This window comes from Oncorhynchus mykiss, chromosome 3 (assembly GCF_013265735.2).
Source record: "Oncorhynchus mykiss isolate Arlee chromosome 3, USDA_OmykA_1.1, whole genome shotgun sequence".
NCBI lineage: Eukaryota > Metazoa > Chordata > Actinopteri > Salmoniformes > Salmonidae > Oncorhynchus > Oncorhynchus mykiss.
Window position 1 is genome coordinate 66,266,351 of NC_048567.1, and position 12,733 is coordinate 66,279,083.

The 12,733-nt window shown below is 43.9% G+C and overlaps 2 protein-coding genes across 4 annotated transcripts in view; one reads left to right on the forward strand and one right to left on the reverse strand.

Annotated features, from left to right (window-relative positions):
• The window catches only part of LOC110520426 (radixin), a 59,703-nt gene extending 57,238 nt beyond the window's left edge, over positions 1-2,465 (forward strand). For all 3 annotated transcript variants that reach the window (XM_036974985.1, XM_036974986.1, XM_036974987.1), the window contains one exon: positions 1-2,465. In XM_036974985.1, the coding sequence (XP_036830880.1) occupies positions 1-165 (165 nt within the window). In that variant the 3' untranslated portion in view covers positions 166-2,465.
• Positions 1,835-12,733, reverse strand: part of LOC110520429 (probable ribonuclease ZC3H12C) — a 27,703-nt gene continuing 16,804 nt past the window's right edge. The window contains exons 4-6 of the mRNA XM_021597740.2: positions 7,005-7,239; positions 6,776-6,882; positions 1,835-6,674 (exon numbers count right to left, since the gene is read on the reverse strand). Of these exons, the coding sequence (XP_021453415.2) occupies positions 5,224-6,674; positions 6,776-6,882; positions 7,005-7,239 (1,793 nt within the window). The 3' untranslated portion in view covers positions 1,835-5,223. The remainder of the gene's footprint in view (positions 6,675-6,775; positions 6,883-7,004; positions 7,240-12,733) is intronic.

A 12,733-nucleotide genomic window follows, 5' to 3' on the forward strand; every position in this document is an offset into this window, starting at 1 on the left:
GCTCTGAGTTCAGAGTTGGCTCAGGCGAGGGACGACACCAAGAAGACCCAGAATGACATGCTACATGCAGAGAATGTGAAGGCTGGGAGGGACAAGTACAAAACCCTGCGCCAGATCCGACAGGGCAACACCAAGCAGCGCATTGACGAGTTCGAGTCCATGTAAGAGTCAGCGCCCTCCCACCCCCGCGTTGCCATGACAACAGCTCACTTTCTCTGATAGCCGACCCTGCTCGTTCCCACCCCGTTCCCCCAAATCCGTACTTGCAAAAAGGCCAGAGGTGTGTGGATTCAATGTCCCACCCACTACTCCTTGCCAAAGCTCTGCCCACTAGCGTTTGGCCAATCAAACCGCTCCATGCTTAGAGCTCCACCCAACCACATCTGGAATCATCCAATCTGGAATGACAAGCAACATATCCTGCCGAAATGAACTTCTCCTTGAGCAAAGGATAATTTAACCCTTGCATGTCTGATGTAAGAATGGATTTTTTAAAAATAATGTAGAGAGAATTGAGAGAATTGCCATTTGTAGCTTTTTGATGTTGTTGACAAGCATGTATGTAAAGCTTTAAATATCGTACCTTACTTTTTTTTTGTTTGTGATCAAGTATTTAAATGGTTTTCTTAAACTGCCTTATTCGTCTCATTTCATTTACATTACTTCAGTTTTGGTTTCATATTTAACTGTGGTGAGTTAGCTGTGCTCTAGTCATGGGCCAGCTGATGTTGAACCAGTGGTTTAATTCCTCCAGAATTTGAACACAGCTTTTTATTTGTCCCTTCAAACCTATACGTTTGATGTGTTATTCACCGTCCATTGACGGTTTTGTTAACATATATTTTGGTCCACAATAAAGAATCCATGTATATTTCTTACTTCCAGTCAGTTAAAGTATTTATCCCAGGTTGGATGAGGGTCGAATGGGAGGGAGGCAGCAGTTCAATATTATATGAACGGACTGGTATGAGGAACTGTTTATTTTGAACATTCCAGATGAATCACCTTCCAGGCATTTTAAGAATGAGTGAAGGGAAAATAACCATAAAACCACCTGAGACATTTTAGTGGTCTAAATCATGGTTTTGACACTAAGGTTATGTAACAAATGATCTGTCTAGCTCCTCCTACAACTGGTAAAACAGTCTCTAGTCTAGACCGACGGGTTGCCTCCCACAATGTAACCAATGTTCCAGTCTGGGAAATCTAAGACTAGGTAAAATAGTAATGTCAACTGTGTTATCCTTAAATGTCAACCAAAGTACTGTATGTACTATATGTACCAATCTCTTCTAGATGTGAAATCATTTAAGTGAAACCCATAACTCTAACGTGGTGGTAACCCTTCCAAAGTACATGTGTAGTGTTGTGGATGACAACACACCAGGTTATTCATTCAACTTCATCACTACAGTAAATGTAACAACTGTTTTGATTTTAAATTTAATTTCAGATGTCAGGGTTTATTTATGTACGCATCACCTTCAGACATTCTGTTCAGTATGACAATAATAAAAAAAATAGATATAAAAGTTGTGAAGAATATTTCAGGTAGGCCTATTTGAATTGACATGCAAAAGTGGAGGAAAGTCTAGCATTATTATCATGATGTTGAAATGACAGGCTTCTTATTAAGTGTCGTTAACCTGTCATCCCATTCAGTGTAGGCTACAGTACATGTCTGACATATGCCCCCCGAGTGTTGAAATTTCATTATCACATGATACACACATACCTCACTAGCATCCTACTGTATCTAAATTAACCTGAGAATAATTTCGGCAGCAAACCCATTCCTTTCCCCCTGAAAAAAACTCATCCTCACCACCTTGAGTAAGGCTTTATTGCTTTATTATTCATAACTCATAAGGAGTCAACATTTTCCATTTGGCCTCAGTTCCCTGAATCAGCAAGTAAGACTGCTACACATGCCAGAGTATTATAAAGAGTCACGTGCTCTGGGGTTACGGTACTTAAAGCTCATTGTTTTAACATGCGCTGCCCCCCCCCCCCCCCCCCCCCCCCCCCCATTCACATACTGCACAGTCACTAAGGCAAGAACATCAACATCACATCAGGTCACAGTTCTCCATTTTCCTCCATTACATTTTGGCTTGAAATGACCCATGTTGACCTGTGAAGAGGGGATCATCATAATACATATATAACATAGGCTAACACTATCCCTGACGGAATACTGCATCCCAACCTTATTTTTTGCACTTTTATAAGGCATTTATTAGATTTAACAGTTTTATTGTAGCACAAATTATGTTGGATTTAAAGCACAACAGGGATGAATATTTCAATAAATTATACATGGTATTTGGAGAAGTGTCTGACAAACTGTTTTTTAAACCTGAATTGTAGGCCTTGGATACAGACGGACACAATGAAACAAAGTCAAATAGAATAATATTCTAACCAGTCAGATGAAATAAAATAAAATTAACCAAATTCCAAAATGATAAAAAAAATTGGTGGAAGAAATTCAACCAAGTACTGTATACAAAAACCAGCACATATACCACAGGAGGTTGGTGGCACCTAAATTGGGGAGGATGGCCTCGTGGTAATGGCTGGAGCAGATTAAATGGAATGGTATCAAACACATGATTTCCATGTTTGATGCCATTCCATTTACTCAATCCAGCCATCCTTCCCTCAACAGCCACCACTGACATACAGTATACACTGTCTGCAAACCGAATAAACCGAACAAGTCACCTCATCAAAAGGTGTTTCATTATAGCAGAGATTAACAGTAGAGTACAGCACAGGCCATATCCAGTGACACTGAGGAAAACCACCCAAAGAATTCCCCTCAAATATCTTTATGCTGATAAAAAATTAAAAACATCACACAGAATTCCAAAAACATCTCTTTAAAAAATCTGAACATGGAAAAATATTACATTTTTTAACTGAACATGGTTCAGACTATCATCAGATGTGGTTAAAAGAAGCACAATGCCATGTAGAGGCATTTAATACTCTGCCACACACAGAAGCACACTGGCACATAGTGCCCTAGAAAGGTGCTACACGTTGCTCAGCTAAAAAAAATGCACTTTTGGCTGTTGTCATGTTGAGAAACTGGTTCCAGAGACTAAGTGCTGTCTTTGTCCAGTCAGCAGTGTTCCACTGATCCTCTGGAGGGATAGCCTTAGTTTGAAGAGAGAGCTGAGAACCACTGTACAGAAATATATCAAGAGAAAGATCATGACTGTCAATAGAGGCTGATGGTGAACAAATAATGGCTTCACCATAAAGCTGACCCCCACAGTCACACTCACATGACTGAGACCACCCAACACAATTTCAGTTCAACAATAATAAAACAACAACCCACCTTTTCCTGTCGATCAGTGCTATCCGGAATCCTTGGGACATCCCTACCTTAAACCCTCACCTCCATCCTAACCATTACCTAACCCAAACCTTAACCATTTCAAATGTCAACTTCAATGGGGTAGGGACGTCCCAAGGAACCCGGATATCACATACCTTTTTCTGTCCTCTCTATATGCTGATCATCAATCAATGTACAGTAGTTTGAAGAAATTGCATTTGATGCCCTTTTCTTTCACAAATACTTCTTAAAACACCATTTTTAAAAATCCCAAAATATTTACTGAACAACAGTTGCTCCTGTGTAATGATAATGCTGTTTAATCAGCTTCTTGACATGCCACATCTGGATTATCCTGGCAAAAAAGAAATGCTCATTAACAGGGATGGAAACATTTGAGAGAAATATGCTTCTTGTGCGTATGGAAAATATCTGGGATCTTGTATGAAACATGGGATCAATACTTTACATGTTGCGTTTATATTTTTGTTCAGTATATTTTAGAACAGTAACAAATGTGACCAATTACGCCACAAATACTCAAAATACCTTGTGTATAAATTTTCTCATATAAAACAATGATCTGGTTTAAGTTAATAGGATACAATTTGTATCAACGAGGAGAGGCATTCTCTTGTTCACTAAAGTATGGTCAGGTTACCTTGGCAACACAAGTCCAGTGTTTTGGACTGCTGTGTGTGAGTAAGGCACAGAGGTGTCATTGCCTAACTATTTATTATATTCACTCAGTGATAGTGACAACTTGCAATGGATTCTAAGCCAGGAGGTAGAGTCTAGAAATACCCTGTCCACAGACTGAAGTTACAGTTGTCTGTCTGTCTGGATGGTTACACCAGACGTCTTCTCTTGTAATGATACCCTCTTTAACTAAAATACTCTTACTCATAATGAAAATGACAAAGGGACAAATAAATTAACACATTCATACGTAAAATGAAAATATATATTAAAAAAACTGTTTAAACGAACAGTGCACCTGCACTAGTTTGAATATCCTCAAGAACCATCTTGATATGATTTCAATGGCCAGAATGTTTTTTGGAGGACAAAGAAAAATGATTAAAAAAAGGAAAAGAAAATCAATATCGCAATCTTCCATGCTGTGAAGTAAGTTTTTGGTCTCTCCCCAGAGAGGAACTAGCTCCTGTACGTAAGAGTAAACAATAATCTGGGGTTTTCACATTAACTTTATCAGGCCTTTAACAGTTGGAGTTCCTACGTTTCACTTCTCTAAAGGGGAAATTCATCAAATCTTTCAATAATGATATCAAATTCACCACCTGTTTTAACAATTCTCTGATGAGAAATGACAGGGATAAAATTAAATCAGTGTAGCTTGGACTTATGTATTTGCTTTGTCTTTAAGTTTAAATGTTTGGAAGTGTAATTTTATGACGTTAAACCATACCCTAGATTTGGAATCCCAGAATTCACCCTGTTTTGACACCTCAGGACTTTCCCTAACTCTGAAGCACCCTGAAACACTTGAGCCCTCCTTACCCTATGATATGATTTCCAAAAATAAAATAAAAATCATAAATAAATCTATTAAAAGTGCCATTAAAAAATATTAAAAGCTATAGAAATAATTTAAAATATATTACAAAATAAATTAATTAAAGCAACACATCTCATTCAGAATCTCCGGAATCCTGACCTTAAGTGCTGAAGATGTTCTCATACCACACAACAGTAATGAACGAGCAGGGCAGTGAAAAAAAAACAATAAGGTTGAAAAAATAATATTTGATGGAAAAAGATAAAGCATCTTCCCCTGCATCGTAGATGTTTTGGGGAGACTATAGAGTTGAGCACGCCACTTATTTCCTCTGCTACAGTAGTGTCAGTACTCAGTAGCCAGCCTGGGACTTCTCAGCCAGGATGGCTGCAGCCAGCTGCTGGGCGTCCATCACATGGGGGTTCCTCACCATCACCACCCTCACCAGCTCTGGCGGGAAGATGTTACACAGGTTGACAAACACATTCTCCCTCACGTCCTGGTATCTGCCCAGGGCAGGGGGCTCCTGGTGCTGGGGGGCCGTAGAGTGGTGGGTAAGAGGTGGAAGATGGGAGGAGGAAAGGGATTGAGGATGGGGAGAGTGTGTCCCCCTGGGCCAGGGCGAGTGCCAGGGTTGTTTGCGGCCCTCAGGCAGGGACTGGAAAGTGAAAGGCTCGTAGCAGGCCTGGGGGAGATGCTTGTAGTGGGGGTCCCATCTGGCCAGTCGCTGCTCCTGTCCTGGCCCAGGGTAGATCCTCCTTGGGTGGACAGGGGATTGCTTGTAGAGGCTGTTGTTGTCCTGCCAGGTGGAGCCCCCCAGGTTATGCCCCAGAGGAGAGCTGTGAGAGTGGGAGTGGGGGCTTGAGGTCTGGGATAGAGGTTGGGGAGGGTAGTTCCCAGAACAGCCAGAGTGGCTCCCCACAGACGGTTGCTGAATATGGGGAGGAAGGTAGGAGAGCTGAGCCTTGAAGTGGTGGAGGGAGGAGGGAGGATCCTCCAGGCTGCTCTGAGCTAGAGGGTAGCCATGGTGGGAGCCTCCATGGGGGTGCTGGGTCAAACCAGGGGGTGGGTGGTTGGGGTGATGTGGGTAGCAGCTAGGGCAGTGATGGTGGTGGTGATGGGGGTGGGGATAGTGGCACTTGAGGCTGTCATCCAGCAGCGGATCAGGGGAGAAGGAGTCTGAGCTCACGCTGCCCTCGCTGCTGCAGTCAGACACCATTGAGCCCGTCCGTAGGTCAGCTGGGAACAGCCGATCGGGGCTCCGCGGCACTACCAGGCTTAGGCTGGAGTAAGCCCCCATCAGGGAGTGGTAGCTTAGCTCCGGGGATTCACAGGTGGAGTATGACTTTGAGTGACCAAGCGCCGACAGCCCTGGAGCTCTGGAGGAGGTGTTCCCCCAGTCCTGAAGAGAGAAGCCATGGCTGGAAGGAGGTCCCCCAGGAGCAGAAGCCAGGAGGCTGCTGCTGCTGCTGCTACTGCTGCTGCTACTCCCTCTGCGGGCCTCTGTTTTAGTCCTCCTGCCCAGACGCTCTTCCAGGAGGTCGTTGTAGGAGGGGGCGCAAAGGCTGGGGTCCGACTGTCTCTTCGGGGGAGCTTGGTGGGGGTCTGGGATCCCGTCTACCCTGGAGCTGCTGGACATGCTGTGACTCTTCACCATCAGAGCCTCGCCCACCATTTTGGAGGAAGAGGTAGAGGATGAAGAGAAGTTCTTGGCACGCAGCTCGTCGGCCACAGCGCGTTGGGGCTGACTGCCTCTCTCAGGGTGGAAGAACTTACACTTGTGGCCGTAAGTGCACTTCTTCCCTAAGGAGAGATGGTTAATACAGGATGGTTAACTCTCAATTTTGAGACAAACCAAAAGAGGCTGAATGAATAATGCATAAGAGAGAATGGCTAGGTGTTACCATAGGGACATTGCTGCTTCCTGTGTTCTGGGATAACTGGTCTCTTCCTCAGGAAGTTCTCCAGACTGGGACCATGGCGACCCAGAGGATCATCAGGAGGCATGAACCTGGACACAACCACATACCAGACACAACATCAGATATCCACATATCAATCCCCTTGGAAAAACAACTCCAGATACTAATAGTGATAGGCTCTTTGTCCACTGTGTTGGTGGGACTTCCATACTTGTCATTGACGAACGTATACATGAGCAACCGCTCGTCAATGAACTTCTTCCACTCTGGCTTCTCATTGGCCAGGTCCCGGTAGTTGTCGTTAGAGACGATGATGCCGTCGGACTCGTAGGCCAGCTTGACGATGAAGCGGTCATCGTAGCAGACCACCCGGCGGCCCTGGACCCGACGAGAGGGAGTGAACACAAGGATCTTGTCTTTCTCCAGATGCCGCAATATCTCCTGGTCTAGAGAGAGAAGAGAGAGAGAGGTATGCATTATGTAACGCAATTGCAGAGGCCAAATTGAGCTCCGTAACACATCGCCATGCGCCTTTCAAATGTTGTAATAATGCGGAGGGCTCTGTATAGCTCCATATAGCTCCCCATTCACATGATTGGTTGACGGTAGGTGGGGGTCCTGTATAGATACAAACTCACTTCCTTGACACTAAGGTAACCTGCCTAAATGACTACCGACCCGTAGCACTCACGTCTGTAGCCATGAAACGCTTTGAAAGGCTGGTCATGGCTCAGATCAACACCATTATCCCAGAAACCCTAGACCCACTCCAATTTGTGTACCGCCCCAACAGATCCACAGATGATGCAATCTCCATTGCACTCCACACTGACCTTTCCCAGCTGGACAAAAGGAACACCTATGTGAGAATTTGTTTAATTGACTACAGCTCAGCGTTCATCACCATAGTGCCCTCAAAGCTCATCACTAAGCTAAGGACCCTGGGACTAAACACTTCCCTCTGCAACTGGATCCTAGACTTCCTGATGGGCTGCCCCTAGGTGGTATTGGTAAGTAACAACACATCCTCCACGCTGATCCTCAACACAGGGGCACCTCAGGGGTGCATGCTCAGTCCCCTCCTGTACTCCCTGTTCACTCATGACTGCATGGCCAGGCACAACTCCAACACCATCATTACGTTTGCAGATGGACACAACAGTGACCAACAATGATGAGACAGCCTATAGGGAGGAGGTCAGAGACCTGACCGTGTTGTGCAAGGACAACAACCTCTCCCTCAACGTGATCAAGACAAAGGAGATGATTGTGGCCTACAGGAAAAGGAGGACCGAGCACGTCCCCATTCTCATCGACGGGGCTGTAGTGGAGTGGAACAGGTTAAGAACTTCAAGTTCCTTGGTGTCCACATCACAAACAAACTAACATGGTCCAAGCACACCAAGACAGTCGTGAAGAGGGCACGACAAAACCTATTCCCCCTCAGGAGACTGAAAATGATTTGGCATGGGTCCTCAGATCCTCAAAAGGTTTTACAGCTGCACCATTGAGATCATCCTGACGGGTTGCATCACTGCCTGGTATGGCAACTGCTCGGCCTCCGACCGCAAGGCCCTACAGAGGGTAGGGCGTACGGCCCAGTATATCACTCGGGCCAAGCTTCCTGCCATCCAGGACCTCTAAACCAGGCGGTGTCAGAGGAAGGCCCTAAAAATTATCAAAGACTCCTGTCACCCTAGTCATAGACTGTTCTTTCTACTACTGCACAGCAAGCGGTACCGGAGCGCCAAGTCTAGGTCCAAGAGGCTTCTAAACAGCTTCTACCCTCAAGCCATAACACTCCTGAACAGGTAATCAAATGGATACCCAGACTATTTGCATTGCCCCCCCACACACGCTGCTGCTACTCCCTGTTATAATCAATGCATAGCCACTTTAATAACTCTACCTACATGTACATAATTACCTCAGTTACCTTGACGCCGGTGCCCCCGCACATTGACACATTGATTCTGTACCGGTACTCCTTGTATAAAGCCACACTATTGTTATTTACTGCTGCTCTTTAATTATTTGCTATTCTTATCTCATACTTTTTTTAGGTATTTTTTTAAATCTGCATTGTTGGTTAAGGGCTTTTAAGTAAGCATTTTGGCGCATGTGACAAATAACATTTGATTTGATTTGATTTCTTCACAACAGCTCTGCGCTGCTCTACAAAGCGCAAGAAGTGTGAATGCCCTGACTTCTGCAGAGGCCGTATCACCGTAAATGATGCAAGGCCAATAAAGATGTCAGTTTGACCATGCAGCGCATTTAATGGTGAGATTTCACATGGTTAGCTCTGACAAATTAGCTCTGACAAATTGAAAACCTCAGTCATTGGCGACTCCATTAATCTCCGTATTAGACCTGCAGTAAAGAATCGATCAACGATCATACGCTGTTTACCAGGTGGCAGGGCTAACTACGTTAAGGCTAGTCTGAAGATGGTGCTGGCTAAGGCTAAAACTGGCGAGTGTAGAGAGTATAGGGATATTGTTATCCACGTTGGCACAAACAATGTTAGGATGAAACAGTCAGAGGTCACCAAGCGCAACATACCTTCAGCGTTTAAATCAGCTAGAAAGATGTGTCGGCATCAAGTAATTGTCTCTGGCCCCCTCCCAGTTAGGGGGAATGATGAGCTCGACAGCAGTCCCACAGCTCAATCGCTGGTTGAAAACTGATTTCTGCCCCTCTCAAAAGATAGAATTTGTAGATAATTGGCCCTCTTTCTGGGACTCACCCACAAACAGGACCAAGCCTGGCCTACTGAGGAGTGATGGTCTCCATCCTAGCTGGAGGGGTGCTCTCATCTTATGTATGAACATAGGCAGGGCTCTAACTCCTCTAACTCCACAATGAGATAGGGTGCAGGCCAGGCACCAGGCTGTTAGCCAGCCTGCCAGCTTAGTGGAGTCTGCCACAAGCACAGTCAGTGTAGTCAGCCCAGCTATCCCCATTGAGACCATGTCTGTGCCTCAATTTAGGTTGGGCAAAACTAAACATGGCAGTGTTTGCTCTAGCAATCTCACTGGAATAATGACCTCCTCCATTCCTGTCATTATTGAAAGAGATTGTGATACAGTATCTCACATCTCAAAATAGGGCTACTTAATGTTTGATCCCTCACTTCCAAGGCAGTTATAGTCAATGAACTCATCACTGATCATAGTCTTGATGTGATTGGCCTAACTGAAACATGGCATAAGCCTGGTGAATTTACTGTGTTAAATTAGGCCTCTCCTCCAGGTTACACTAGTGACCATATCCTCTGCGCTTCCCGCAAAAGCGGATGTGTTGCTAACATTTACGATAGCAAATTTCACTTCCCCCCATAAAATGACCTTATTCAGCATTCTTCCCTGAATTCCTTTCAGACCTTGTAGTCATGGCAGATAATATGACATTTTTTGGTGACTTTAATATTCACATGGAAAAGTCCACAGACACACTCCAAAAGGCTTTCGGAGCCATCATCGACTCAGTGGATTTTGTCCAACATGTCTCCGGACCTACTCACTGCCACAGTCATACTCTGGACCTAGTTTTGTCCCGTGGAATAAATATTGTGGATCTTAATGTTTTTCCTCATTATCCTGGACTATCGGACCACCATTTATTACCTTTGCAATCACAACAAATAATCTGCTCAGACCCCAACCAAGGGTCATCAAAAGCCGTGCTATGAATTCTCGAACAACCCAATGATTCCTAAATTCCCTCCCAGACTCCCTCCACCTACCCAAAAACGTCAGAGTACAAACATTTGACCTTGTGTAATACCCTAGATGCAGTCGCACCACAAAAAACAAAAAACATTTGTCATAAGAAACTAGCTCCCTGGTATACAGAAAATATCAGAGCCCTGAAGCAAGCTTCCAGAAAATTGGAATGGAAATGGCACTACACCAAACTGGAAGTCTTCCGATTATCTTGGAAAAACAGTACCGTGCAGTATCGAAGAGCCCTCACTGCAGCTCGATCATCCTATTTTTCCAAATTAATTGAGGAGAATAAGAACAATTCAACATTTAGTTTTGATACTGTCGCAAAGCTAACTAAAAGCAGCATTCCCCAAGCAAGGATGGCTTTCCGTTCAGCAGTGATAAATTCATGAACTTCTTTGAGGAAATGATCATGATCATTAGAAAGCAAATTACAGACTCCTCTTTAAATATACGTATTTCTCCAAAGCTCAGTTGTCCTGAGTCTGCCAGGGCCTAGGATCAAGGGAGACACTCAAGTTTTTAATACTATATCTCTTGACACATTGACTAAAATAGTCATGGCCTCTAAACCTTCAAGCTGCATACTGGACCCTATTTAATCTAAACTACCTAAAGAGCTGCTTCCTGTGCTTGGCCCTCCAATGTTAAACACAATAAACGCCTCCATATCCACTGGATGTGTACCAAACTCACTAAAAGTGGCAGTAATATAAACCTCTTCTGAAAAATCCAAACCTTGACCCAGAAAATATTAAAAACTATCGACCTATATCGAATCTCCCATTCCTCTCAAAATGTTTAGAAAAAAATGTTGCACAGCAATTCACTGCCTTCCTGAAGGCAAACCATGAATATGAAACACTTCAGTCTGGTTTTAGACCCCTTCATAGCACTGAGACTGCACTAGTGACGGTGGTAAATTACCTTTGAATGGTATCAGACCAATGCTCTGCATCTGTCCTCGTACTCCTGGACCTTAGTGCTGCTTTTGATACCATCGATCACCAAGTTCTTTTGGAGAGATTGGAAACCAAAATGGGTCTACACAGACATGTTCTGGCCTGGTTTAGATCATATCTGTCATGAAAGATATCAGTTTTTCTCTGTGGATGGTTTGTCCTCTGACAATTCAACTGTAAATTCCGGTGTTCCTCAAGGTTTTGTTTTAGGACCACTATTGTTTTCACTATATATTTTTACCTCTTGGTAATGTCATTCAGAAACATAATGTTAACTTTCACTCCTATGCGGACGATGCACAGCTGTACATTTCATTAAAACATGGCGAAGCCCCAACATTTCCCTCACTGGAAGACTGTGTTTCAGACATAAGGAAGTGGATGGTGGCAAATGTTTTACTTTTAAACTTGGACAAAACAAAGATGCTAGTTCTAGGTCCCAAGAAACAAAAATATATTCTGTTGTATCTGACAACTAATCTTGATGGTTGTACAGTTGTCTCAAATAAAAGGACCTCAGCGTTACTCTGGACCCTGATCTCTCTTTTGACGAACCTATCAAGACTGTTTCAAGGACAGCTTTTTTTCCATCTACATAACATTACAAAAATCTGAAACTTTCTGTCCAAAAATGTTGCAGATCTTAATCCAAATCCACTGGCTCCAGGTCATCTATAGGTCCTAGGTAAAGCGCCGCCTTTCTCAGCTCACTGGTCACCATAGCAACTCCCACCCATAGCATGCGTTCCAGCAGGTATATTTCACTGGTCATCCCCAAAGCCAACACCTCCTTTGGCCACCTTTCCTTCCAGTTTTCTGCTGCCAATGACTGGAACAAATTGCAAAAATCACTGAAGTTGGAGACTTATATCTCCCTCACTAACTTTAAGCGTCAGCTGTCAGAGCAGCTTACCGATCGCTGCAGCTGTTCACAGCCCATCTGTAAATAGCCCATCCAACCAACCACGTACCTCATCCCCATATTTGTTTTTGTTTTTCTGCTCTTTTGCACACCAGTATTTCTACTTGCACATCCTCATCTGCACATATCACTCCAGTGTAAATTGCTAAATTGTAATTACTTCGCCAATATCGGCCTATTTATTGCCTTAGCTCCTTACTTAATTTACACACACTGTATACAGATTTTTCTATTGTTATTGACTGTACATTTGTTTATCCCATGTCTAACTCTGTGTTGTTGACTATTGTCGCACTGCTTTGCTTTATCTTGGCCAGGTCGCAGT